At 48.3% G+C, this 26,218-nt stretch overlaps 1 protein-coding gene across 3 annotated transcripts in view; it reads left to right on the top strand.

The window, feature by feature from the left end:
• GLIS1 (GLIS family zinc finger 1) overlaps window positions 1-26,218 on the top strand; it is a 406,284-nt gene that overhangs the window by 374,584 nt on the left and 5,482 nt on the right. For all 3 annotated transcript variants that reach the window (XM_063938711.1, XM_063938712.1, XM_063938710.1), the window contains one exon: window positions 18,598-18,770. In XM_063938711.1, coding sequence (XP_063794781.1) covers window positions 18,598-18,770 — 173 coding nt within the window. The remainder of the gene's footprint in view (window positions 1-18,597; window positions 18,771-26,218) is intronic.

Below are 26,218 nucleotides of genomic sequence, written 5' to 3'. Positions count from 1 at the left end.
CATTTACCATCGTCACCAGGAGTACCTCAGATCTGTGGTACAGGATTGCCATTACCAATTCCAAACACTGCCGTTTGGACTGTCCACGCACCGAGGGTCTTTACCAAGGTAATGGCAGAAATGATGATACTCCTTCGAAAAAAGGGAGTTTTTAATTATCCCGTACTTGGACGATCTCCTTATAAAGGCGAGGTCCATGGAGCAGTTGTTGGTCGGAGTAGCACTATCTCGGGAAGTGCTACAACAGCACGGATGGATTCTATACATTCCAAAGTCACAGCTGGTTCCTACCACACGCCTGCTGTTCCTGGGGATGGTTCTGGACACAGAACAGAAAAAAGTGTTTCTCCCGCAGGAGAAAGCCAAGGAGCTGTCATCTCTAGTCAGAGACCTCCTGAAACCAAAACAGGTATCGGTGCATCACTGCACACGAGTCCTGGGAAAAATGGTAGCTTCTTACGAAGCAAAATTCCATTCGGCAGGTTCCATGCAAGAACCTTTCAGTGGGACCTCTTGGACAAGTGGTCGGAATCGCATCTTCAGATGCATCGGCTGATAACCCTGTCTCCAAGGACCAGGGTATCTCTACTGTGGTGGCTGCAGAGTGCTCATCTTCAAGAGGGCCGCAGATTCGGCATACAGGACTGGGTCCTGGTAACCACGGATGCCAGCCTTCGAGGCTGGGGGGCAGTCACACAGGGAAGAAATTTCCAAGGACTTTGGTCAAGTCAGGAGTCGTCCCTACACATAAATATTCTGGAACTGAGGGCCATTTACAATGCCCTAAGTCTGGCATGGCCTCTGCTTCAAAACCAGCCGGTACTGATCCAATCAGACAACATCACGGCAGTCGCCCATGTAAACCGACAGGGCGGCACAAGAAGCAGGATGGCGATGGCAGAAGCCACAAGATTCTCCGATGGGCGGAAAATCACGTCTTAGCACTGTCAGCAGTGTTCATTCCGGGAGTGGACAACTGGGAAGCAGACTTCCTCAGCAGACACGACCGACACCCGGGAGAGTGGGGACTTCATCCAGAAGTCTTCCAACTGTTGGTAAACCGTTGGGAAAGGCCACAGGTGGACATGATGGCGTCCTGCCTAAACAAAAAACTAGATATTGCGCCAGGTCAAGGGACCCTCAGGCAATAGCTGTGGACGCTCTAGTGACACCGTGGGTGTACCAGTCGGTTTATGTATTCCCTCCTCTGCCTCTCATACCAAAGGTACTGAGAATAATAAGAAAACGAGGAGTAAGAACGATACTCGTGGTTCCGGATGGGCCAAGAAGAGCTTGGTACCCAGAACTTCAAGAAATAATATCAGAGGACCCATGGCCTCTACCGCTCAGACAGGATCTGCCACAGCAGGGGCCCTGTCTGTTCCAAGACTTACCGCGGCTGCGTTGGACGGCATGGCGGTTGAATTCCGGATCCTAAAGCAAAAGGGCATTCCGGAGGAAGTCATTCCTACGCTGATAAAAGCCAGGAAAGAAGTAACCGCAAACCATTATCACCGTATTTGGCGAAAATATGTTGCGTGGTGTGAGGCCAGGAAGGCCCCAACAGAGGAATTTCAGCTGGGTCGTTTTCTGCACTTCCTACAGTCAGGAGTGACTATGGGCCTAAATTTGGGTTCCATTAAGGTCCAGATTTCGGCTCTGTCGATTTTCTTCCAGAAAGAACTGGCTTCACTGCCTGGAGTTCAGACATTTGTAAAGGAAGTGCTACATATTCAGCCCCTTTTTTTGTGCCTTCTGTGGCACCTTGGGATCTCAACGTGGTGTTGAGTTTCTTAAAATCACATTGGTTTGAGCCACTTAAAACTGTGGATTTGAAATATCTCACGTGGAAAGTGGTCATGTTATTGGCCTTGGCTTCGGCCAGGCGTGTGTCAGAATTGGCGGCTTTGTCATGTAAAAGCCCTTATCTGATTTTCCATATGGATAGGGCAGAATTGAGGACTCGTCCCCAGTTTCTCCCTAAGGTGGTATCAGCTTTTCACTTGAACCAACCTATTGTAGTGCCTGCGGCTACTAGGGACTTGGAAGATTCCAAGTTACTGGACGTAGTCAGGGCCTTAAAAATTTATATTTCCAGGACGGCTGGAGTCAGGAAAACTGACTCGTTTTTTATCCTGTAGGCACCCAACAAAATAGGTGCTCCTGCTTCTAAGCAGACTATTGCTCGCTGAATTTGTAGCACAATTCAGCTGGAGCATTCTGCGGCTGGATTGCCGCATCCTAAATCAGTAACAGCCCATTCCACGAGGAAAGTGGGCTCATCTTGGGCGGCTGCCCGAGGGGTCTCGGCTTTACAACTTTGCCGAGCAACTTGGTCAGGGGCAAACACGTTTGCTAAATTCTACAAATTTGATACCCTGGCTGAGGAGGACCTGGAGTTCTCTCATTCGGTGCTGCAGAGTCATCCGCACTCTCCCGCCCGTTTGGGAGCTTTGGTATAATCCCCATGGTCCTTACGGAGTTCCCAGCATCCACTAGGACGTCAGAGAAAATAAGATTTTACTCACCGGTAAATCTATTTCTCGTAGTCCGTAGTGGATGCTGGGCGCCCATCCCAAGTGCGGATTGTCTGCAATACTTGTATATAGTTATTGCCTAACTAAAGGGTTATTGTTGAGCCATCTGTTGAGAGGCTCAGTTATATTTCATACTGTTAACTGGGTATAGTATCACGAGTTGTACGGTGTGATTGGTGTGGCTGGTATGAGTCTTACCCGGGATTCAAAATCCTTCCTTATTGTGTCAGCTCTGGCCGGGCACAGTATCCTAACTGAGGTCTGGAGGAGGGGCATAGAGGGAGGAGCCAGTGCACACCAGATAGTACCTAATCTTTCTTTTAGAGTGCCCAGTCTCCTGCGGAGCCCGTCTAATCCCCCTTGGTCCTTACGGAGTTCCCAGCATCCACTACGGACTACGAGAAATAGATTTACCGGTGAGTAAAATCTTATTTTTTCAAACACAGCCTGTGACATGACAGTTAGGAGCCGATTGGCTGGTAGTTTATCTCCAGCGACTTTATCCAAGGCTTAGTAAATAGATCCCTCGTTCCCTTAAGTCATGAATTGTCTGTATCCATATGAGTATATATCACATTTTTCCCAAGCTCAATTAATTGTTATGTGAAAGCTAGAAAATACCAGATGGTTCTTTCGGCAGTAAAAACTCTTTGGTCTGTGGCTTGTGTAACATTGGGCCTGATTCATGTTTGTAAGTAAAGCAAAAAAAGCAAGCAACTTTGGCCCTCATTCCGAGTTGTTCGCTCGGTATTTTTCATCGCATCGCAATGAAAATCCGCTTAGTACGCATGCGCAATGTTCGCACTGCGACTGCGCCAAGTAACTTTGCTATGTAGAAAGTAATTTTACTCACGGCTTTTTCATCGCTCCGGCGATCGTAATGTGATTGACAGGAAATGGGTGTTACTGGGCGGAAACACGGCGTTTCAGGGGCGTGTGGCTGAAAACGCTACCGTTTCCGGAAAAAACGCAGGAGTGGCCGGAGAAACGGTGGGAGTGCCTGGGCGAACGCTGGGTGTGTTTGTGACGTCAACCAGGAACGACAAGCACTGAACTGATCGCACAGGCAGAGTAAGTCTGAAGCTACTCCAAAACTGCTACGAGGTTTGTGATCGCAATATTGCGATTACTTCGGTCGCACTTTTAAGAAGCTAAGATACACTCCCAGTAGGCGGCGGCTTAGCGTGTGTAACTCTGCTACATTCGCATTGCGACCGATCAACTCGGAATGAGGGCCTTTGTGTCTGGAACAAACCCATGCAAGGGGAGCAAATGCATCTATATTTCTCATACGTCCTAGAGGATGCTGGGGACTTCGTAAGGACCATGGGGTATAGACGGGATCCGCAGGAGACATGGGCACTCTATAAGACTTTGAATGGGTGTGAACTGGCTCCTCCCTCTATGCCCCTCCTCCAGACCTCAGTTAGACTTTGTGCCCAGGAGTGACTGGACACACACTAGGGGATCTCTACTGAGTTTCTATAAAGACTTTATTGTTAGGTTTTTATTTTCAGAGAGACCTGCTGGCTACAGGCTCTCTGCTTCGTGGGACTGAGGGGAGAGAAGTCAGACCTACTTCTGTGAGTTAAAGGCCCTGCTTCTTAGGCTACTGGACACCATTAGCTCCAGAGGGTTCGATCACTTGGTGCGCCTAGCTGCTTGTTCCCGGAGCCGCGCCGTCACCCCCCCTCACAGAAGCCAGAAGAAAGAAGCCGGGTGAGTATTGGAAGAAAAGAAGACTTCAGTGACGGCAGAAGACTTCAGTAACGGAGGTACAGCGCAGCGGTCGCGCTGCGCTCCATGCACCCACACACCAACGGCACTCACAGGGTGCAGGGCGCTGGGGGGGGAGCGCCCTGGGCAGCAAGTTACTGGGGGTCTTACCGCTGGCATAAGATACATATTCGGTGCCCGGGCACCGTGTACGATACCCCCGCCAGTATAAAGGTCGCGCTGCGCACCATTGCTCCCACACGCCAACGGCTTTACAAGGGTGCAGGGGGGGGGGCGCCCTGGGCAGCAATATATACCTCTTTTGAGGGTGGCAACACATGTATACAGTGTGTAGACACTGTATAGGGACCCCCGCCAGCATAAAAAAGCTATATTAATAGCGGGCTGAAGCGCGCCGAGAAGGGATGGGGCTTAGCCATCACAACAGGATTCAGCACCATTTTCTCCATGTCCCCGCCAAAGCAATGTAAAACAGTGCAAACGTGGGGGGGGGCACAGTGTGTTAGTGCTATATAGAGGAAATATAACACTATTTTAGATAAATGGGCATGTAATCTGTGTGTTGTGCATATATCTCTGTGTGTTCCCTGTCAGATATACCCACTATAGTTTTTTAGTCGACATATGTCGACAGGCGTGAGTGCTCTGTCACAAACAGTTATGGGGATCACTGTCGGCATCGCCGACGCCTGTTGGTACTTGTTTTAGTAGATGCAGTGTCAGCAGGTCGGTAGTTGTATGCTTGTCAAAAGTAAACACTGTAGGGGAGACACAGTAGTATGTGGGTGACCCTGTCGGCACCAACTGTTATTACTGGGTGTAAATTAACATGCTGTAACTGCCTTATACCTGTATATATATTTATATGTATATGTATGGTACGGTTCCATGGGCCTGTAGCTCGAGCACAGACATGGTAGTATGTGTGGGGGAGTGTTATTAAAATTATATATATATGTATACTTCCCTCGGACCCCTCGGGGTCGCAAGAATGTTATTTTGCCTGGTTACTACTCCCTGCTGTTGACGAATACTAGGTTTTCTGTCGACCATAAGGTTTCCTGTTAGATCCACAACTGGGGCATTCAGTACATGGTCATACACATTCAGAAAATGACCCGACGGTTCCGGACAATCCGCTTATATGTATGTTTACGGGGGATACGATTAAACACCCTTTCTCCAACAAAACGTTTAAAATTTACTTGCTCGTCCAAATTTACTTGCTCGTCCAAATTTACTTGCTCGTCCAAATTTGTAATTTATGTGTTAATTTGCCCGTGTGGCAAATACTATGGGGTATATTTACTAAAATTCGTAATTTTCAGAATGAGGTTAAAGTTCAAACACGAATGACATCGAATGTGTGAAATTGCAACTTTTTTAATTTATTACGACTAATTTACTATGCTGTCGTATTCTGCATTTTCGTGTTTTCCGATGTCGATGTCATTCGTATTTTTTGGCAGTGTTTTACGGGAGTGAATAGTAAAATACTGCCGACATTAACACAATGAATCTCGGCCGGATCTGTGAGATCCGTGCAGGGCTTCATTGTGCACCTTTCGTAAAAATAAATAAAGTGTTAAAAAAAAATTTTTTTAAATGCGTGTGGTCCCCCCTCCTAAGCAAAACCAGCCTCGGGCTTTTGGATACAATGGAGCGCCTAGGCGCCACATTGTATCTCTGCCGTGTGCAGCCTCACTGACACTACAGGAGCGCACAGCCAATCAGGAGAGTGCCACGACGTGGCGCTCCCTGATTGGCTGAAGGGACCCTCTTTGACAGGAGTCAGGGGGGGTCCTGGCAGTCGGGGAAAGGGGTCCCATGCGTGGTCGGGTTTCTGTTTTATTATTTTGCCAAGTACGTGGATTATACAGAGGTCTGATTCTACACTGGATTATGTGAGTATAATTTTTTTCACAGGTACCCTAAGGATTCTACATGGAGAAGAGGACCGAGCCTCGTGGGAACATAGGCATAAGTATGTGTGTATGGAGGTGTGCATGTATGTAATAAACTTATACTTTCACGGTGTGTGTGTGTCCTGTTTTTTTGGGGGTATTTTTTTAGTAGTAGTACTACAGGTACCAGCGGGCCCGGTTTTCCACCGCATGCTGGTACTTGTGGTTCTCCAAGTACCAGCTTGCGGGGGAGGCTTGCTGGGACTTGTAGTACTGCTACTAAAAACAATATTCACATTTTTTCAAAAGGCTATCAGCCCCCCATCCGCCGCCCTTGGATGGGGGGACAGCCTCGGGCTTCACCCCTGGCCCTTGGGTGGCTGGAGGGGGGGACCCCTTGATTTAAGGGGTTCCCACTCCTCCAGGGTACCCCGGCCAGGGGTGACTAGTTGGGTATGTAATGCCAGGGCCGCAGGGACCAGTATAAAAGTGTCCCCCGGCTGTGGCATTATGTACCTGGGTAGTGGAGCCCGGTGCTGGTTTCAAAAATACGGGGGACCCCTACGCTTTTTGTCCCCCGTATTTTTGGAACCAGGACCAGGCGCAGAGCCCGGTGCTGGTTGATTAAATATGGGGGAACCCCTGTCATTTTTTCCCCCATATTTTTTCAACCAGGACCGGCTCAAAGAGCCCGAGGCTGGCTGTGCTTAGGAGGGGGGACCCCACGCAATTTTTTTCAGATTTTTTAAGACTTTAATCAACTTTTTAAGGTACACAATGAAGCCCTGCACGGATCTCACAGATCCGGCCGGGATTCCTTGTGTTTTGTCAGGTATTGTTTTACTCATCACTCCCGTAAAACACTGCCTGATATTACGAATCACATCGACATCGGAAAAAACGATTGTGCAAAACTCGGCAGCTTAGTGAATGATCGTATCAGGATTCAAAAAGTTGCAGTAAAATGCACCCGATACCATTCGAGTTCAAACACCCTTCAAAACGTCCAAAACACGAATCTTTGTAAATATACCCCTTGGTCTCAGATCCTCACAAGGAGTCCGAATGTTTATTCTTTTCCCGCCGTGGATAGAATACTGTGAAAGTCAACTCCTGGTCGACACGGGGCCCTGTCACAAAGGATCGTACACAGGAAGCTAAGTGATATTTTATTTCTATGCTTTGGAGTTATTTGCATTACATGCACATGGGGGAGTGTTTATATTCGGAAAGGCATCCGATAGTATTACCCTAAAGAGAGAGGGGATGTTTCTTATGTTGATTCTTCTCTATAACATTGCGGCAGGCTACCGTGCGAACGCAGGAGGTGTGGCCGGGTGAATGCTGAGGCTGACTCCGAGAGATATGACTCAGTTCAGTCAGTCTCGGCGGATATTACTGGTAAATCTAACTCCCTGAGTTAGACTCCTTCACAACGGTTGGTGACACATTCTGTTGTGGGCTACAATCATTTTAACCGGTTCGATACCGTTCTTTTTTTTCCCTTTCGGTGCAGATAGTGGAAGGTGAAAAGGTAAGAGTTCTGCAGCCTTGTTAGGTTCGCAGAAGTGGATGTCATTTTCTGTTTCTACCACATCCACTGCATGTCGCTGGGTCTATCTGGCTGGAGCCCACTCCGGTGGGAGCTCGTCTACTACTTTTCAGTCAGTCCGGGAATGGACTAGGACCTGTGATTTGAGTATAGAATCCAAAGGGGGGACATTCTGGTGTTACAGATTTTTCCCCCTCATTGATTTTTCAAATAGATTTTGCCGTTTCCCCTCTGGAAGGGGAGGTAGTACGCGACGCCATACCAGAGTTGCGTTAGGTTCAGGGCATTGTCCTGCTGTCCCTGTGTAAAAAAACAACAACAAAGATTTCTCTTTACGTGGTTGACCTACAGGATGGATTCTCTCAGACCAGAGAGCTCCAGCACGTAAAGGTAGAAGGGGGTTTAAATGCGTTGTTCTCCGCATTCAGCTTACCTGGGTGGATATCCAGGATTGTCTTTCCCATTTCACTGGAGTGATAGCAGTAGGATAGTATTCTTTAAATAGTAAGAGCCATTGTTTTTCTGTACTGGGACACTCTCCTGATTAAGGCGAGATCAAGACACAAGTGGTGCAAATCGTTGGTTTCTCTCTGGCTGTTCTTCAACACAGGGGAAGGCTGTTATTCCCAACGACGCAGACGTCGGAGGTGGGTATCAGAGTAGAAATGGAACGGTTGAAGTTCTGTGTGTTCCTGTGGAAAGAGGTCTGAAGATCCCGAGTCGGATCAGATTTGCAGTGACAATCCATCAATATGTTCCGTTGATGAAGAAGATGGGTGCGGCCTAAGAGGCTTTTTTCGGTGAGCTGGTCAAATGCCAGAGTGGTTTTCACGGGACCAGTTGGAAATGTGGTCCGGGTCTCACCTGCACATCGACCGGAATATAATCTTAATGGCCAGGATATCGCTCCTGTGGTGTCTGCTCAGTTCTCACCTCCTAGAGGGAAGAAGGTTCGAATCCAGGATGAGATCCTGGTGTCCATGCATGCAGATTTCCGAGACTGGGGAGCAGTCCTTGCAAGGGAAGTATTTCCAGAGGAAAGGGTCAAGCTGGGAAGCTTGTCTGCAATAAGCTTTCTTGAATTAAGAGCTATTTTCAATGAACATATGCTTCGTGATTTGCCGAGTTAATTCTGTCGGACCACTTGACAGCAGTGGTGTAAGTAAGCCGCTAGGGCGGAACAAGGAGCAAAGCAGCAATGGCATAAGCCGAAACAGGTCTTCCGCTGGGTGAAAAGACTGGTAACACTATATTAGCAGTCTTCGTTCCGGATGTGAACGACGGAGAAATAGATTCCTCTGCAGACGCGTTCTCCATCCGGGAGAAATACAGTCGTCGTCGAGAAGTTTTCACTGAAGTGACAAGTCGGACATGTTGGCGTCTCGCCTCAACGAGAGATCGCAGGGATATTGTTCCGGCTCAGGGGACACTCAAGCTATAGCAGTGGTCGTCCTCGGGACACCTTGGGTGTTTTCAGTCGGTCTATGTGTCTCTTCTGTTTTCACTCTTCGGTAGGTGTTAAACGTAAGAAGAACAAAGGTTCAGGCGATCCTCATTGTTCCGGTCTAGCCAAAGAGGGCTTGGTATCCAGTTCTTCAAGATTTACTCATTGAAGATCCATGGCCTCTTCCGCTACGTGAGGAACTGTTACAGCAAGATCCAGGCGTGTATCAAGACTTACCGCGGCTGCGCTTGACGGCGTGGCGGATGAACGCCATATCCTAGCCAGAAAGGGTATTCCCAGTGAAATCATTTCCACACTTCTTCAGGCTAGAAAAGAAGTAACGGCAAAGCCTTACCACTGTGTTTGGAGACAATATTTGTCTTGGTGTGAATCCAAGAAGGCTACTACGGAAGACTTTCAGTTGGATCGTTCTTCTCCATTCTTTGCAAGCAGGTGTGGGTGCAGGCCTTAAGTTAGGTTCCATTAAGTGCGCTTTTGGACTTATAAATTTTCTTTCAAGAAAGAATTGGCAACCTTTCCGGAAGTTCGGACCTTCGTGAAAGGAGTACTGCACACCCTACCTCCATTTGTGCCCCGTTGGCACTGTGGGACCTTGACGTGGTGTTGCGTTTTCTTGTGTCACACTGATTGGAACCTTTGTGAAAGGTTGTGTTAAAATTTCTCTCTTGGAAAGTGGTCATGCTATTGGCTTTGGCGTCCGCAAGGCGGGTGTCGGAGGTAGCGGCTTTGTCTCACAAGAGCCCTGTTTGATCTTCCATGTGGATAGAGAGGAATTGAGAACTCGGATAATAGTTCTGCTAAAAGTGGTTTTTGGGTTTCGCAGAAATCAGCCTGTTTTGATGCCGGTGGTTACTTAGGCATTAGCTGACTCAAAGTCTCTTGATATAGTCGGGCCTTTGAATATTTAGGTTGCCAATTTAGCTCAGATTGGGGAAACAGAGGCTCTGTTTGTCCGGTATGCTCCCAGCATGAATGGGGCACCTGCGTCTATGCAGTCTGTTACACGCTGATCTGTGATATGATTCGGCGTGCTCGTTCTACGGCTGGATTGCCGTTACCGAAGACGGTGGAGACCCATTCTACTAGGAAGATGGGCTCTTTTGGGGCGGATGCCCGAGGAGTCTCGGCGGTTCAACTTTGCCGAGCGGTTACTTGGTCGGGTTCAAACACTTTTGCTAAGCTCTACAAGTTTGATACCCTGGCTGATGGGGACCTCATGTTTGCTCAATCGGTGCTGCAGAGTCGTCCTCACTCTCTCGCCCGGTCTGGAGCTTTGGTATAAACCCCATGGTCCTTACGGAGTCCCCAGCATCCTCTAGGACGTATGAGAAAATAGGATTTTGATACCTACCGGTAAATCCTTTTCTCTTAGTCCGTAGAGGATGCTGGGCGCCCATCCCAGTGCGTACTGTGTCTGCAGTTATTGGTAATGGTTACACTCTCGTGGTGTTTCTTTTCTGTCAGGCTGTTGCTGACGTTGTTTCATGCCATGGCATGCGGTGTCTTATTATTGGTTGTGTTAACACACAGGTTGTGTTACATATTCTCTAAGCAGATGGCTGTGTATTGTTCATACCGTTGGCTGGTATTCTATTGAATGCCGCGTTCTACGGTATGTTCGTGGTGTGAGCTGGTACGACACTCACTGTGTTTAAACAATAAATTCTTTCCTCAAAATGTCCGTCTCCCTGGGCACAGTTTTCTAACTGAGGTCTGGAGGAGGGGCATAGAGGGAGGAGCCAGTTCACACCCATTCAAAGTCTTATAGTGTGCACATGTCTCCTGCGGATCCCGTCTATACCCCATGGTCCTTACGGAGTCCCCAGCATCCTCTACGGACTAAGAGAAAAGGATTTACCGGTAGGTATTACAATCCTATTTTTTTCTTTGCAGGGTAAATACTGGCTGCTTTTGCATCATACTTTCCTACTCTCCTGGTTTCTGCTGGAGACACACAATTTTTTGGGTTGTCCCCGGCACCCCCGGAAGAGTGGGCATTCTGACCACGTTATAGAGAAGTGGGAAAAATGCAAAGAATAATATGGTAATCCGAGAAAGGGCAGGGCCTAATGACTAATTCCTATGATGGTTGCATAATTTGTCCCTGCCCATATGCAAAATTTCCCTCGATGGGCGGGGCCAACAAGACGATTAGCTTTACCCTACTCCATCTCCGCCCACCTGCTTCTCCTCTCTGGTCATCTCCCGGAGAGAAGAGTTTCAATGTAGCTGAGTATGTTTTGATTTCAGTCTGAACACCCCCCCCCCCCCCCCCCTCAAATCTAAATCTCTCTTCACATTATACTTCTGCTCCACCTGCAGTGCATCATGGTTTTACCTGGTTGCTTGCTTTTTTGCTTTTCCTACAAATAGGTCCTTTGTACTATTGACTATAGAGGACTATCCCATACATTACAATTTGTGTCCTCAATATTGTTCTTTTAAAATGCTATTTATCTTATGAATTAACTAGTAAAAAGCAAGAGAAAGCTTTAAAGGGTTAAATTGTGTATCAATCTGTGCCAAAATAAGCAGCAGTCCCCCCCTCCCCCTCCCCTCCCCTTTAGTGCTATCCATTTAAATATTTTGGTGACATTATCTTCTAAGTTAGTTGCGAGTGCTCAGGCAGGATGTGACCGCATCGGGCCGCTGTTTACTCTGGGGGTGGGAGGCTACTGGTCGCAGTGCAGAAGGGTGGTCAGTTTGTCAGATTTTAATGATTGAAGACCATGAGGTAGAATATTTGCAGAAATCTCCAAAGCTGAACTCAGATTCATGTCTGTGAAGTTAGCGCAGCTCAGGAAACCTGCAGCTTGCTGCACTTACGCTCACTGTTACCATCTAAAGCTTTTACATTGAGGAGATTTAGATTTTGTTTAGGGGTTTAGAAGAAGTAATTGGCTGCCTACTAAATGAAACGTATGGTTACTAAGAACCCAGTAATTGCTGCCAGTGTGTACACTAATTAACGTCAAAGCTCTCACAGTAAGGGAGGAATGAGCCAGTGGGGCTGAGACACAAAGCACACTTATAGCACGCTCAGAAATACCTCTAAGTCTCTTCTCAGAAGCAGTCATTGCAAAGTCAACATGTGCGTCTATCTATGTGGAGTCCAACCATCGCAAACTGAACATGTGCATTTATCTATGGGGTGTCCAACCAACCATTGCAAACTGAACGTATGCATCTATCTGTGGGGAGTCCAACCAACCATCGCAAACTGAACATGTGTATCTATCTGCGGGGAGTCCAACCAACCATTGTAAACTGAACGTGTGCATCTCTCTGTGGGGAGTCCAACCAACCAACCATTGTAAACTGAACGTGTGCATCTATCTGTGGGGAATCCAACCAACAATTGCAAACTGAACGTATGCACCTATCTGCAGGAAGTCCAACCAACCATCGCAAACTGAATGTGTGCATCTGCGGGGAGTCCAACCAACCAACCAACGCAAACTGAACGTGTGCATCTATCTGTGGGGAGTCCAACCAACCATCGCAAACTGAATTTATTCACCTATCTGCGGGGAGTCTAACCAACCATCGCAAACTTAACATGTGCATCTATCTGCAGGGAGTCCAACCACTCATCGCAAACTGAATGTTTGCATCTATCTGCCAACCAACCAACCAACCATTGCAAACTGAACATATGCATCTATCTGCAGGGAGTCCAACCAACCATCGCAAACTGAACGTATGAATCTATCTGCGGGAAACCATCGCAAACTGAACATGTGCATCTGTCTGTGGGGAGTCCAACCAATCATCGCATACTGAACATTTGCATTTATCTGTGGGGAGTCCAACCATTCCAAACTGAACATGTGTATCTATCTGTGGGGAGGCCAACCATCGCAAACTGAACGTGTGCATCTATCTGCGGGGAGTCCAGCCAATCATCGCAAACTGAACGTGTGCATCTATCTGCGGGGAGGCCAACCATCGTAAACTGAACGTGTGCATCTATCTGCGGGTAGTCCAACCAAACACCACAAACTGAACATGTGCATCTATCTGCGGGGAGTCCAACCATCGCAAACTAAACGTTATCATCTATCGTGGGGTGTCCAACTTTACTTTACAGGTTACTGCCATCCTCCTCATTTGATAAAATTTGTACATGTTTCTTCTAAAATGCTGCTCGTTTCAGTCTTATTTATGGATTAAATAAATCATAACAGTGATGGTGTATTGACGTATCAGTCATTTTGTGTGTGGTGTATGTGTAAAGATCTGAAGCACAGGGAGCCAGCTGAGAGCTCGGCCTTGTGAGGAGATTAAGTTCACAGCCACCCAGAGGACAGGATTTTTGTGTTAGAAAGGTAATCCGGTCAGGATCCCGATGGTTGGGATCCCGGCTGTCAAAATACCGACGCCGGAGTCTCGACACTGAGCACAATGTCGGCAACAGCATTTGACAGCCAGGATCCCGAACATCTGTGTGCCGGGCTGTAGGAGACGTTAGCCACAGGGATGGGGGAAGGGTTTGGATTAGGCACCCCCGGGGAGATTTAGAAATAGGCTGCGGGAGGGAGGGTTAGGTTTGGGCTGTTGGGGGGGGAGGGGGATTAGGTTTAGGCTGTAGTAAGGGAGGGTTAGGATTAGAGATGTCGCCGTCAGCCGAATCCTGCACATTGTCCCTGAGGATCTCACTGAAATGGAGTACAGAGAGTTTTTATAGACGTTGAAAGCTTACTATACTGTTACACTCTGTTCTCTGTATCTATTAGATCACAGGTTCTCAAACTCGGTCCTCAGGACCCCACTCGGTTCATGTTTTGCAGGTCACCTGTAGATTTTTAAAATGTGACAGTTGGTGATACACAGTGCAGCTGCCGGGTGACATGGAAAACGTGAACCGTGTGGGGTCCTGAGGACCGAGTTTGAGAACCACTGTATTAGATGCTATGGGTCTAGTAGTCCCATATTGCATTCATTCTCCTATCTCCGTATGATTGTCTGTGCCTTCACCCCAAATCCTGCTCACTTCCCACTCAGGTGACGCAGTAGCAGATCCAGTAATTGCAGCGCCACCAGTAAATGTATTGTGCTATCAGCTTTTCTTTTAATTACCAAAAATAACATTTTAGCTGTGAGTAATCTGGAGAATTGCCCAGTCCAGCTACAGTATGTAGGAACATCATTCTCTTATATCTGGAATGTTGGGATCCTCTGGATGTGGTATATTTTGTCGACATGTATAATGGCAAGATACAGCATGTTGACACTGATGAAATGTCGACATGAATAAATGATGACAAATCATTATTGGTGGTGTGTAGTGACTTATCTGGTACAGCTGTCTAGCTGTGTCTTCCAGGTCTGGCTGTAACTTTATGGTGACTTACAGATCATTGTACAGTGTATCCGGCGGTGAACATCCCTAACCCTTAACCCTCCTAGTGCCTAACCCTAACCTCCACTCCCACAGTCTAATTCTCCCCCCTAGTGCCCAACCATCACTCTCCCCTCCTGTAGCCTAACCCTAATTCTCCTAGTGCCTAACCCTAACCTCCACTCCCAAAGCCTAACACTAACCCTCCCACAGTGCCTAACCCTAGCCTCCACTCCTGTAGCGTAACCCTACCCCTCTGGTGCCACAGCCTAACTTCCACTTCCACAGCCTAACCCTCCTAGTGCCTAACCCTAATCTCCACTCCCGCAGCCTAACCCTCCCTCTAGTGCAGGGGTGGGGAACCTTTTTTCTACCAAGGACCATTTGTATATTTATAAAATCCTTCGAAGGCCATACAAAAATTATCATCTTAAAAATTACCCTGGCCCCCAGTAGTTATTCCCCCAGTAGTTATGTCCATTAGTGGTACTGGTGCGTGCGCACCAAAAACATGGGTGTGGCCAATTAAAATGGGACGTGATACACATATTCCCCCAATAGTGCAGTGCCAGATACACAAATGCCACCACAGTGCCAGATACACAAATGCCCCCACAGTGCCAGGTACACAAATGCCCCCACAGTACCAGATACACAAATGCCTCCACAGTGCCAGATACACAAATGCCCCCACAGTGCCAGATACACAAATGCCCCCACAGTGCCAGATACACAAATTCCCCCAATAGTGCAGTGCCAGATACACAAATTCCTCCACAGTGCCAGATACACAAATGCCCCCACAGTGCCAGATACACAAATTCCCCACAGTGCCAGACACACAAATTCCCCCACCGTGCCAGATACACAAATTCCCCCACAGTGCCAGATACACAAATTCCCCCAATAGTGCAGTGCCAGATACACAAATTCCTCCACAGTGCCAGATACACAAATGCCCCCACAGTGCCAGATACACAAATGCCCCCACAGTGCCAGATACACAAATGCCACCACAGTGCCAGATACACAAATGCCCCCACAGTGCCAGATACACAAATGCCCCCACAGTGCCAGGTACACAAATGCCCCCACAGTACCAGGTACACAAATGCCCCCACAGTACCAGATACACAAATGCCTCCACAGTGCCAGATACACAAATGCCCCCACAGTGCCAGATACACAAATGCCCCCACAGTGCCAGATACACAAATTCCCCCAATAGTGCAGTGCCAGATACACAAATGCCACCACAGTGCCAGATACACAAATGCCCCCACAGTGCCAGGTACACAAATGCCCCCACAGTACCAGGTACACAAATGCCCCCACAGTACCAGATACACAAATGCCTCCACAGTGCCAGATACACAAATGCCCCCACAGTGCCAGATACACAAATGCCCCCACAGTGCCAGATACACAAATTCCCCACAGTGCCAGACACACAAATGCCCCCACAGTGCCAGATACACAAATTCCCCCACAGTGCCAGATACACAAATTCCCCCAATAGTGCAGTGCCAGATACACAAATGCCCCCACAGTGCCAGATACACAAATGCCCCCACAGTGCCAGATACACAAATGCCCCCACAGTGCCAGATACACAAATGCCCCCACAGTGCCAGATACACAAATTCCCCCACAGTGCCAGATACACAAATTCCCCCACAGTGCCAGATACACAAATGCCCCCACAGTGCCAGATACACAAATTCCCCCAATAGTGCAGTGCCAGATACACAAATTCCTCCACAGTGCCAGATACACAAATGCCCCCACAGTGCCAGATACACAAATTCCCCACAGTGCCAGATACACAAATGCCCCCACAGTGCCAGATACACAAATGCCCCCACAGTGCCAGATACACAAATGCCCCCACAGTGCCAGATACACAAATGCCCCCACAGTGCCAGATACACAAATGCCCCCACAGTGCCAGATACACAAATTCCCCCACAGTGCCAGATACACAAATGCCCCCACAGTGCCAGATACACAAATTCCCCCACAGTGCCAGAGACACAAATGCCCCCACAGTTCCAGATACACATATTCCCCCACAGTGCCAGAGACACAAATGCCCCCACAGTTCCAGATACACAAATGCCCACACAGTGCCAGATACACAAATGCCCCACACATGTTCCCCCACCCCACTGTGCTGCTCACCAATGCTGCTGTGTGTCAGGGGAGAAGAGCACAGCGTGCGCCTCTCCTGCCCCTTAGTGCTCAGTCCGGCGGCGTGTGTCATGTCAGGGACCCCGGACCAGGCAGGGAGGAAAGCGCAGCTATGTCGGGCGGCTCCTCATTGGCTGCCAGTCTGCAATCTCTGATTGGCTAATGAACCGGCGGCTGTTTTGAGATCCTACCTGCTGCTGCCGCCGGATATAGCTGCGCTCTCCTCCCTGCCCTGACAGCTGAGACACGCCGCCGCCAGGCTGAGGGGCGGCGTGTCTCGCTGACACACAGCAGCGGGTGGGCCGGAACAAAGGCCTATACGGCCCACGGGTCGGAGGTTCCTCACCCCTGCTCTAGGGCTTAACCATAATTCTCTCTACCTGTAGCCTAACCCTAGCCTCCACTCCCTCAATCTAACCCTCCCCCTACTGCCTAATCCTAACCTCTGCTCCTGTAGCCTAACCCTAACCTTCCAGTGCCACAGCCTAACCGCCACTCCCACACTCTAACCCTCCCCCTTGTGCCTAACCTTAACTCTTGACCATAACCAGAATGACCCTAAGACAGAATGATCTTGGAATACAATAATAATACACAATCACAACACATTGGCCCTCATTCGCACCAAGCAACTTTTTGCTGCTGGTTCGATCAACTAATCTCCGCCTATGGGGGAGTGTATGTATTTTAGCATAGCAGGGCTGCGATCGCTTGTGCAGCCCAGCTATGCTAAAAAAGTTTCTCACGAATCAAGACCAGCCCTGGACATACTTACCCTGTGCGACGGATCCAGCGATGATGGGCTTGGCTTTGACGTCAGACATCCATCTACCGTTCGCCTGGACACGCCTGCGTTTTTCTTACCACTCCCCGAAAACGGCTTCCAACGGTCAGTTGACGCCCCGGTACGCTTTCCTGCAGTCAATCTTCTTGCGGTCGCTGCTGCGACGGCTTTGTCCGCTGTTAGCGCCGTTACTTGGCGATGGCAGTCGCCGGGCAACGACGCGCGTGCGCAATGCGCACGCCGCGCATGCCAGACCCAATCGCACCGCTGCGAGGAAGTGCAGCGTGCGATCGGGTCGGAATGAGGGCCTTTGTACAAGCAGCAGTCTTGTAGTCGTCAGTGACATTATAATATAATAGCTACAGCATCTAATAGCACTTAACTGTCAGTATAATAAGGATCGCAGATATTATTCAGTTGAATCTGAGCTGCTCCAGATCTTTCAGTAATTAATAGAGTTCACTGTATCAATGTCTAAGTAGCAGCTGCTATTCAGATAACTGAATGTGTATGAATGGAGATTTCACTTGTACTTATTCTTCCGAGTACAGGTACCTGGGTTCCCCTGTTAGACCAGATTGACGGATTTAAATCTGAAGATTAATTGGTGCGTTGACGTTTCTAGAACTGCACAAATATTTGTTCTGACCACTCAGAGCGACAATGTGATCTGTATACAGTTTCATTGCAGGAAATATATTAATGACAGCTTTGAATGATAGATTTAAAATGGTAATAGGAATAAATGATAAGCCACCCTGAATTAGCATTTATTAAAGTGGCAGCATGTCAGCAAAAGACGATGGCAAATAGGGATTCATGCCTAAAATGTGTAGGGGGGGTTTACAAATGAGAGGCTCTGCAACCACTAACTAAACAGAATTAGATCAAGTGTTTTACTAGTACAGATAATGTAGCAGCATCCATGGAAGTTATGTTATGATGGGTTATATATATGGAATATTTCCTGAAGTCAGGTGTCTATAGAGTCTTACTATGTAAGTGCTACCATTGTATTACTAGCAATGAGCACTGACGGACCGACCATCTTGCCTGACAGTTATTTTCCTGTGTCTGTTTCTTACAGGAATTCCCCCCATGGACTCGCTCACCTTGCTCACTCCATGAAGTCTACAGTCTCCTCTTCAATGCTGCTCAGAGGACCCTCTCCCAGTTCCCACCACAAATCCCCCCTTGGAGAGCATTGCTTAGCAGGGAAAAACTACGCATTTCATAGTCCTACAGCGCCACCAATGCAAGGTATGAGCCCGTATCCATCTGTAACACGACCAGAAGCACCGGAGCTTCTCAGGTGTAAATGATATGTAGCCATTGGCTGAGACCCCGGGGTAAATGTACTAAGCTGCGGCTCTCTGCGTGTTGAAGCCCAAAATGTATAATGGCGTTGTCCCAGCGCGTTTTGCTTTTAGTATCAATGCAGGTTTAAAGTTTGAACTTAACCATGCAGAGAAAAAGCCGCCACTTAGTCAGCCCCCCTTCCCCCAGGGTATATATAGAGGAATGTGCAGAAATGTATTTTACTGACAGTATATATCAGTGGCACTAAGCAATATTAATGTATCATTAATGTTGTACAGGGTCCCCCTCACCATATCTGGTATATCTATCTATGTATGTGTATATTCCCATGACCCTCATAATCCTCCTGCATGCTTCTGCTTATTCCTGGGATTACATTTCCTTTACCTTGGCCAATGAGCAAATGTAACTATACCATTCGTATGTCCTCATTTCTTTTGACAAACTTGATTGGCTGTCCACCCCCTCAACACTGTTCCCAGGCACATCTCTTAATGTGTTTGTGTTTTGTTTTTTAATCTAAAGCATTGTGATTATTGTAAGTCATATTAAACATCATTGAATTCGGGGGCGTAGCCTGGCTGCTTAAGGTGGCAGTCACATACTGGAAGAGCTCCTGCGACTCGGGGCTCCTTTTCTCTCTAAACACCACCTCTTTGGGCTCCCTTAATATCCTCAGCAACCCCCCTGTCCCTCCTGTTCCCTCCGCAGTGCCCCTGTTTGAGCCGCGGAATCGGGGAGTGGTTTTTACCGCTCCGGCGGGTTGCGGCCTACAGGGCTCACACAAGCTGGGGTCTCGATTTCTTCCCCGGACCGGCGGCAGCTCCAGCACCGTCTGAATCGGGCCGCGGACCTCTCCGGGACCCCAGTTCAGCACACTGCAGCCAGCCGCGGCTAAGGGACGTTCCCCGCTGCCCGCTGTGGCTGAGAGCCGCTCTCCACTGCCCGCAGCTTACCTCCGCCGCCCGGGAATCCCAGTACTTGCCGCACGGGACGGAGCCGTCGGACGCCCGGCGGCCATCTTTGCAACACACCAGCTCCCTGCAGCCTCTCTCCGGCTGGGCTCCAGAAGTGAGCACAATCTTCAGCGGGGGGGCCTGGGGGGGGGATGACCATAGGGCACTGTATTCAGGGTGGTGACCTCACTGCCTCCTACATGCAGCTAGCATCCCTGGAGCGTTCCCCGTTCGCTCTGACTAGCTCCCTGCTCGTATCGGTGCTGTAACTGCAAAATCACCAGCTGCTACCATCTATATACAGCATAACCCCTCTGTCCGGGGGGGGTGGGGGGGGGGCACGGAGCTACAGCCGCATGCTTTTTGACGCACGGTGTCCAGTATTTATAATCAGATTGGACCGAGCTCTGATGTTACATCGCTGTGATTAGCCGTATAGCTCCCTAGCTATGTGTCTGCCTGCCTGATGTCACCCTAAGGCCGCGTGGGGGCTTTTGCACGGCGACGATCCACATGTATTTCTACTGCCGAGGTTATGTGAAAGTGTAATACTGTTCTGCCTTATTTGAAGACCGATCTCATGGTGAGAGGGATAAAGAAAAGAAAGGCCAAGACCAAGCGGGACGCGATCCCATCCCCTGCGACCCGACATTCGTCGGATCTCCGTCAGTTCTTAACCACTCCGCCCTCAAACCCTGCTACATCCTCTGCTGTCCCGGCCTCCCCGACTCTATGCGGTCTGGTAGACGACATGTCGTCCCCCGAGAATCCGCAGCCTCCACAGGCCTCCTCCTTGTCTGCAGAGATTAGTGAGATCCTATCTCATGTTAAATCACTTCCCACAAAACAAGATTTTTTGGCCTTGGAGACTCGCCTGCTTTCCACCATCACTCAGGACGTGGCAGCGCTTCGTCAGGACATGTCTCAAATTGCGGCCCGTGTAGATATACTGGAACGCCATGAGTCGTCTAGCATGGATGCCCTAACTGGATTTCGGGAGGTGCTTTCTCATCAGATGGGGATATCTCTTTTCTCAAATCACGTATCGAAGAAATGGATAATCGTGGCCGGCGAAATAATATCAGGGTCCGAGGCCTACCCGAGACTGTTCCACAGGCTGACCTGACGAATGCTTTAACTACAACATTTGGAGAACTTATCGACCTGGATCCCAACAAAGACATTATATCTGATAGAGCGCACCGTTCCCTCCGTCCTCGTGGCTTGTTGTCCGACAAGCCACGCGATGTAATTTGCAGGCTCCACTATTATGTCCAAAAAGAGGAAATAATGAGGTCGGCCCGTCAGATGGATAGTATTGACTTTCAAAGAGACAAGATTCAGATATTTCCTGATCTCGCCTGGTTGACCTTGCAGCAACGTCGAGCCTTGAAACCTCTCACTGATTCCCTTAGGAAACTTGAACTGAAATACAGATGGGGCTTCCCTTTTTCCCTTCAGGTTTCTCATAGTGGCAAAGTTGCGAGTCTCTCCAGACCTTCGGACTTACAGGCCTTCTTCACGACATTAGGAATACCTCTGGTGCCGCTACCTGACTGGGAAACTTTTCACCACCTGACGGAGTTGCCTGTTGTGATTCCTCCAGACGACGCGTGGCAACAAGTGCGCTCCCCGCGGACGCGGGGGACTACTTCTGCTGGTTCCCGTTCTTCTGAGCCTCCATGATGGGGAGGTTGCGTCCCGTGCTGACGTGAATTCCTCTGTTACTGTTATTGTATACTTGATTTTTCTTTTCTTAAATGTTGCTATGTGTTGCTCACTCGTGAGATCGGTTTTTGCAATGTTGTAATGGTTTCATAGATGAGTGATGGGGTATTGTTGGTATGTTATTTTGATTTTGTTTAAGCTACGTTCTTTATTCCCGTGACGTTGCTCATTTACGTGATTGTTCAGCTTTCATGAAACTTTGCTAAACGGCTTACTGTTTATAATAATTCTTATTATTACTTTTTCTTTTCCCTTCTCCTACACGTTTCACTTTGTGCCTATGCACACTCCTTGGTAATACTTCATATTTGTCTAGCTTCTATATTGTGGGTGGTCGCTGTCCTTGGCCCCCCATGGGACCCCCATTATGCTGCATCCACTGTTTTTCTGGGCTGGGAGTCGGCAGGATTCTGCTCCTGTCCTTTTTGCAGCTGTCCTTTTTCTACTATTGTTATCATCTTTGTTAAATATCGCGGTACTTTGCGGTGTGGCTTTCCACACTGCATCTTCTTTTCCTCCTTTCTCTGATTTCCTTCTCTTTCTATTTCCTTTCCTTGCTGTTCTTCCTTTCCCCCCTCAAGTGTCTGTTGTAGGGATGACCATTGTGAATCTCTTAGATCCGCTGTGACGATGGGGTTGAATGATTTACATGTCACTACCCTTTATGTTAAATGGTTGAATGTCCCTGAGAAAAGGTCTAAACTCCTTAAATGGCTTAGAGATGAGAGAGTTGACGTTGCTTTTATTCAGGAAACGCATTTTAAGATGGGACATGTGCCGTCTCTGCAATGTCACTACTATCCTCATGTTTTCCTGTCTAATAATCCTTCCGGTAAGACATTAGGTGTGGCTGTTTTATTGGCTCGCCACCTGCCTATCCTTAATGTTACTTCCCATAGACTAGCTGAAGGTCGGGGGTTGCTGGTAAAATGCGATATACACGGCCAACGCTTTTCTTTTTTTAACGTTTATGCTCCCAATGCTAAACAACCTTCCTTTTTATCCTCGGTTTTGGATATTGCTGAGCCTCTGCTAGAGGAGGGGGTGGTAGTGATGGGAGGCGACTTAAATTGGACTCTGGATCCCCTTCGTGATAATTCTAAAAAGATTTCTTGCAGGCCAGAGTATGAGCATAGGGGGGTGGGGCGCACCTTGCTCGACCACCAGCTGATCGACACATGGAGACTGACACATCCTTCTGAGGTAGATTATTCCTTTTTCTCACACCCACATCAGACATACTCCAGAATTGACTACTTGTTTTTGAGCCATCGACACCTACATCTTCTTTCTGATGCCTCTATAGGACAAATTGTGTGGTCAGACCATGCCCCCGTTAACCTCACACTACGCCTTCCACCCTGCACACACCGCCAATGGTCCTGGCGTTTTAATTACACTTTTTTGCAGGATATGTCGGTCTCGAATTGACAACGCCTTAGACTCCTATGTCTGTACTAATGACCTAGATGACATTTCTAAGGTCTCGGTCTGGGAGACGCATAATTGTGTCATTAGAGGGGTCTGTGTCCAGATAGGCTCTTTCCGTAAAAGGCAGAGGGAGAAACTCAGGGACGATTTATTATCTAAGATATAGGGGTATATGCAATTGCGGTCGAATTCCCGAAAATGTCAAAAAACGGGACATTTTCGCCAAAAAAAAAATTTCGACAATGCAATTCAGTACTTTTCGACAAAAAAACGGACTTTCAAAATTTTACTTTTTGAAATTCGACATTTGTCAAATTCGACAAAAGTATATTCAATTGAAGTTTGTAAATTCGACAACAGTGCTTTTAGACAGTAAATTCGTCATTTTCAATCTGCCACACTTTGCTGGCGGAATCTAATAAAAATTTTTAAAAACATGTTTTTTTGTGTGTTTTTTTTATTGGTAATAGCATATCTATTTATATTAGAAGGGATTTATATTAGAAGGGATTAGGTACTTGGTTTGTCTATTTTGGAGGCACAAGTATTATTTATATATTTTGGAAAAATTTTTTTTTTTTTTTTTTTTTTAAATGGAATGTTAAAAATCAGAAAAAAAATTGCGTGGGGTCCCCCCTCCTAAGCATAACCAGCCTCGGGCTCTTCGAGCCGGTCCTGGTTCTAAAAATCCGGGGGAAAAACTGACAGGGGATCCCCCGTATTTTTAAAACCAGCACTGGGCTCTGCGCCTGGTGCTGGTGCAAAAAATACGGGGGACAAAAAGTGTAGGGGTCCCCCGTATTTTTTACACCAGCATCGGGCTCCACTAGCTGGACAGATAATGCCACAGCCGGGGGTCACTTTTATACAGCGCCCTGCGGCCGTGGCATTAAATACCCAACTAGTCACCCCTGGCCGGGGTACCCTGGGGGAGTGGGGACCCCTTCAATCAAGGGGTCCCCCCCAGCCACCCAAGGGCCAGGAGTGAAGCCCGAGGCTGTCCCCCCCATCCAAGGGCTGCGGATGGGGGGCTGATAGCCTTGAGAAAATTGAAAGAATATTGTTTTTTTCCAGTAGTACTACAAGTCCCAGCAAGCCTCTCCCGCAAGCTGATACTTGGAGAACCACAAGTACCAGCATGCGGGAGAAAAACGGGCCCGCTGGTACCTGTAGTTCTACTGGGGAAAAAATACCCAAATAAAAACAGGACACGCACACCGTGAGAGTAAAAGTTTATTTCACACATGTCGACACACACATACTTACCTATGTTCACACGCCGACCTCTGTCCACTTGTCCAAGTAGAATCCACGGTGTACCTGTGAATAAAATTATACTCACCTCAATCCAGTGTCCGGATCTTTTAAAATAATCCTCGTACTTGGCAAAACAACAAAACGAACACCCGGACCAAACGGACTGAAAGGGGTCCCATGTTTACACATGGGACACCTTTCCCCGAATGCAGAGACCCCCCCGTGACTGCTGTCACAGAAAGGTCTCTTAAGCCAATCAGGAAGCGCTACTTCGTGGCACTCTCCTGACTGGCTGTATGCGCGTCTGCTGGCAGACAGCGCATCGCACAGCTCCCTCCATTAGTTTCAATGGTGGGAACTTTGCGGTCAGCGGTGGGGTTACCCGCGGTCAGCCGCTAACCGCGGGTGACCTCACCGCTGACCGCAAAGTTCCCACCATTGAATATAATGTAGAGACTTTGCGATGCGCTGTCTGACAGCTCAGACACGCATAGCCAATCAGCAGAGTGCCAGGACGTTGCGCTCGCTGATTGGCTGAAGGGACCTTTCTGTGTGTCTCCTGTTTTTATTTGGGTATTTTTTTCCCAGTAGAACTACAGGTACCAGCGGGCCCATTTTTCTCCCACATGCTGGTACTTGTGGTTCTCCAAGTACCAGCTTGCTGGGGAGGCTTGCTGGGACTTGTAGTACTACTGGAAAAAAACAATATTCTTTCAATTTTCTCAAGGCTATCAGCCCCCCATCCGCAGCCCTCGGATGGGGGGACAGCCTCGGGCTTCACCCCTGGCCCTTGGGTGGCCGGGGGGGGGGGGGGGCCTTGATTGAAGGAGTCCCCACTCCCCCAGGGTACCCCGGCCAGGGGTGACTAGTTGGATATTTAATGCCACGGCCGCAGGGCGCTGTATAAAAGTGACCCCCCGGCTGTGGCATTATCTGTCCAGCTAGTGGAGCCCGATGCTGGTGTAAAAAATACGGGGGAACCCTACTCTTTTTGTCCCCCGTATTTTTTTGCACCAGGCGCAGAGCCCGGTGCTGGTTTTAAAAATACGGGGGATCCCCTGTCAGTTTTTCCCCCGGATTTTTAGAACCAGGACCGGCTCGAAGAGCCCGAGGCTGGTTATGCTTTGGAGGGGGGACCCCACGCAATTTCTTTTCGGGATTTTTACCGTTTTTCCCCGTTTTTTAAAAATCGTATCAAAATCCGTCAAATCGGCCGTTTTTCGACAGCGAGACTGTTGAATCCGTTTTTTATTGAATATGTTGAGTTCCGGCACCCACTTGCCGGAATTCGACGGTCGAATTGTGTCGAATTAAAAAACGGGCGAAAAATTGCAGCGATTCGCCGGTAATTGCATATACCCCAAAATCTCTCGAGCTCTTACATAAGAAATCCCAAACCCCACAACATTATGCTGATCTTGAGGCTGCCAGGGCCGATCTAAATAAACTATTCTCTGATAGAGTCAAATTTTCATATCGGAAGTGCCGTAGCAGATACTACCAATGGGGTAACAAACCCGGGAAATTACTAGCCAAAGCCCTTAGAGAGCAGCGTGCACTCACTTTCATTCATACAATTAAGGATAGTCAAGGTCAGCCCCAACATGAAACACCTCATGTTGCTAGGGCCTTTCGTGCTTAATATTCCACCTTGTACAACCTTTCCGGTCCGACTGGGAGAGCTGATAGGCTGTCCCACCAAACAGCCATAGCAGACTACTTACAGGCCAAGGACTTCCCTACGCTGTCCAAAAAAGAGGTAGAGGATCTGGACGCCCCTTTCTCCACTGAGGAGGTAATGAAAGTCATTGACTCTTCTCTCAACGGCAAGAGTCCAGGCCCTGATGGGTATACCATTGCATATTATAAGGCTTTCAAGGAAAAATTGGTCCCTCTTCTCACGAGAGCCTTTAATACTGTATCGGAACACTCGCCCTTTTCCCCGTGATCTCTCGAAGCCCATATTGCAGTTTTACCTAAGGAAGGCAATGATCCCAGTCTTTGCTCTAGCTATCG

The sequence above is a fragment of the Pseudophryne corroboree genome, chromosome 9 (genome assembly GCF_028390025.1).
Source record: "Pseudophryne corroboree isolate aPseCor3 chromosome 9, aPseCor3.hap2, whole genome shotgun sequence".
NCBI lineage: Eukaryota > Metazoa > Chordata > Amphibia > Anura > Myobatrachidae > Pseudophryne > Pseudophryne corroboree.
The sequence above is the reverse complement of the archived record's forward strand: the minus strand, read 5'-3'. Positions and strand labels throughout refer to the sequence as shown.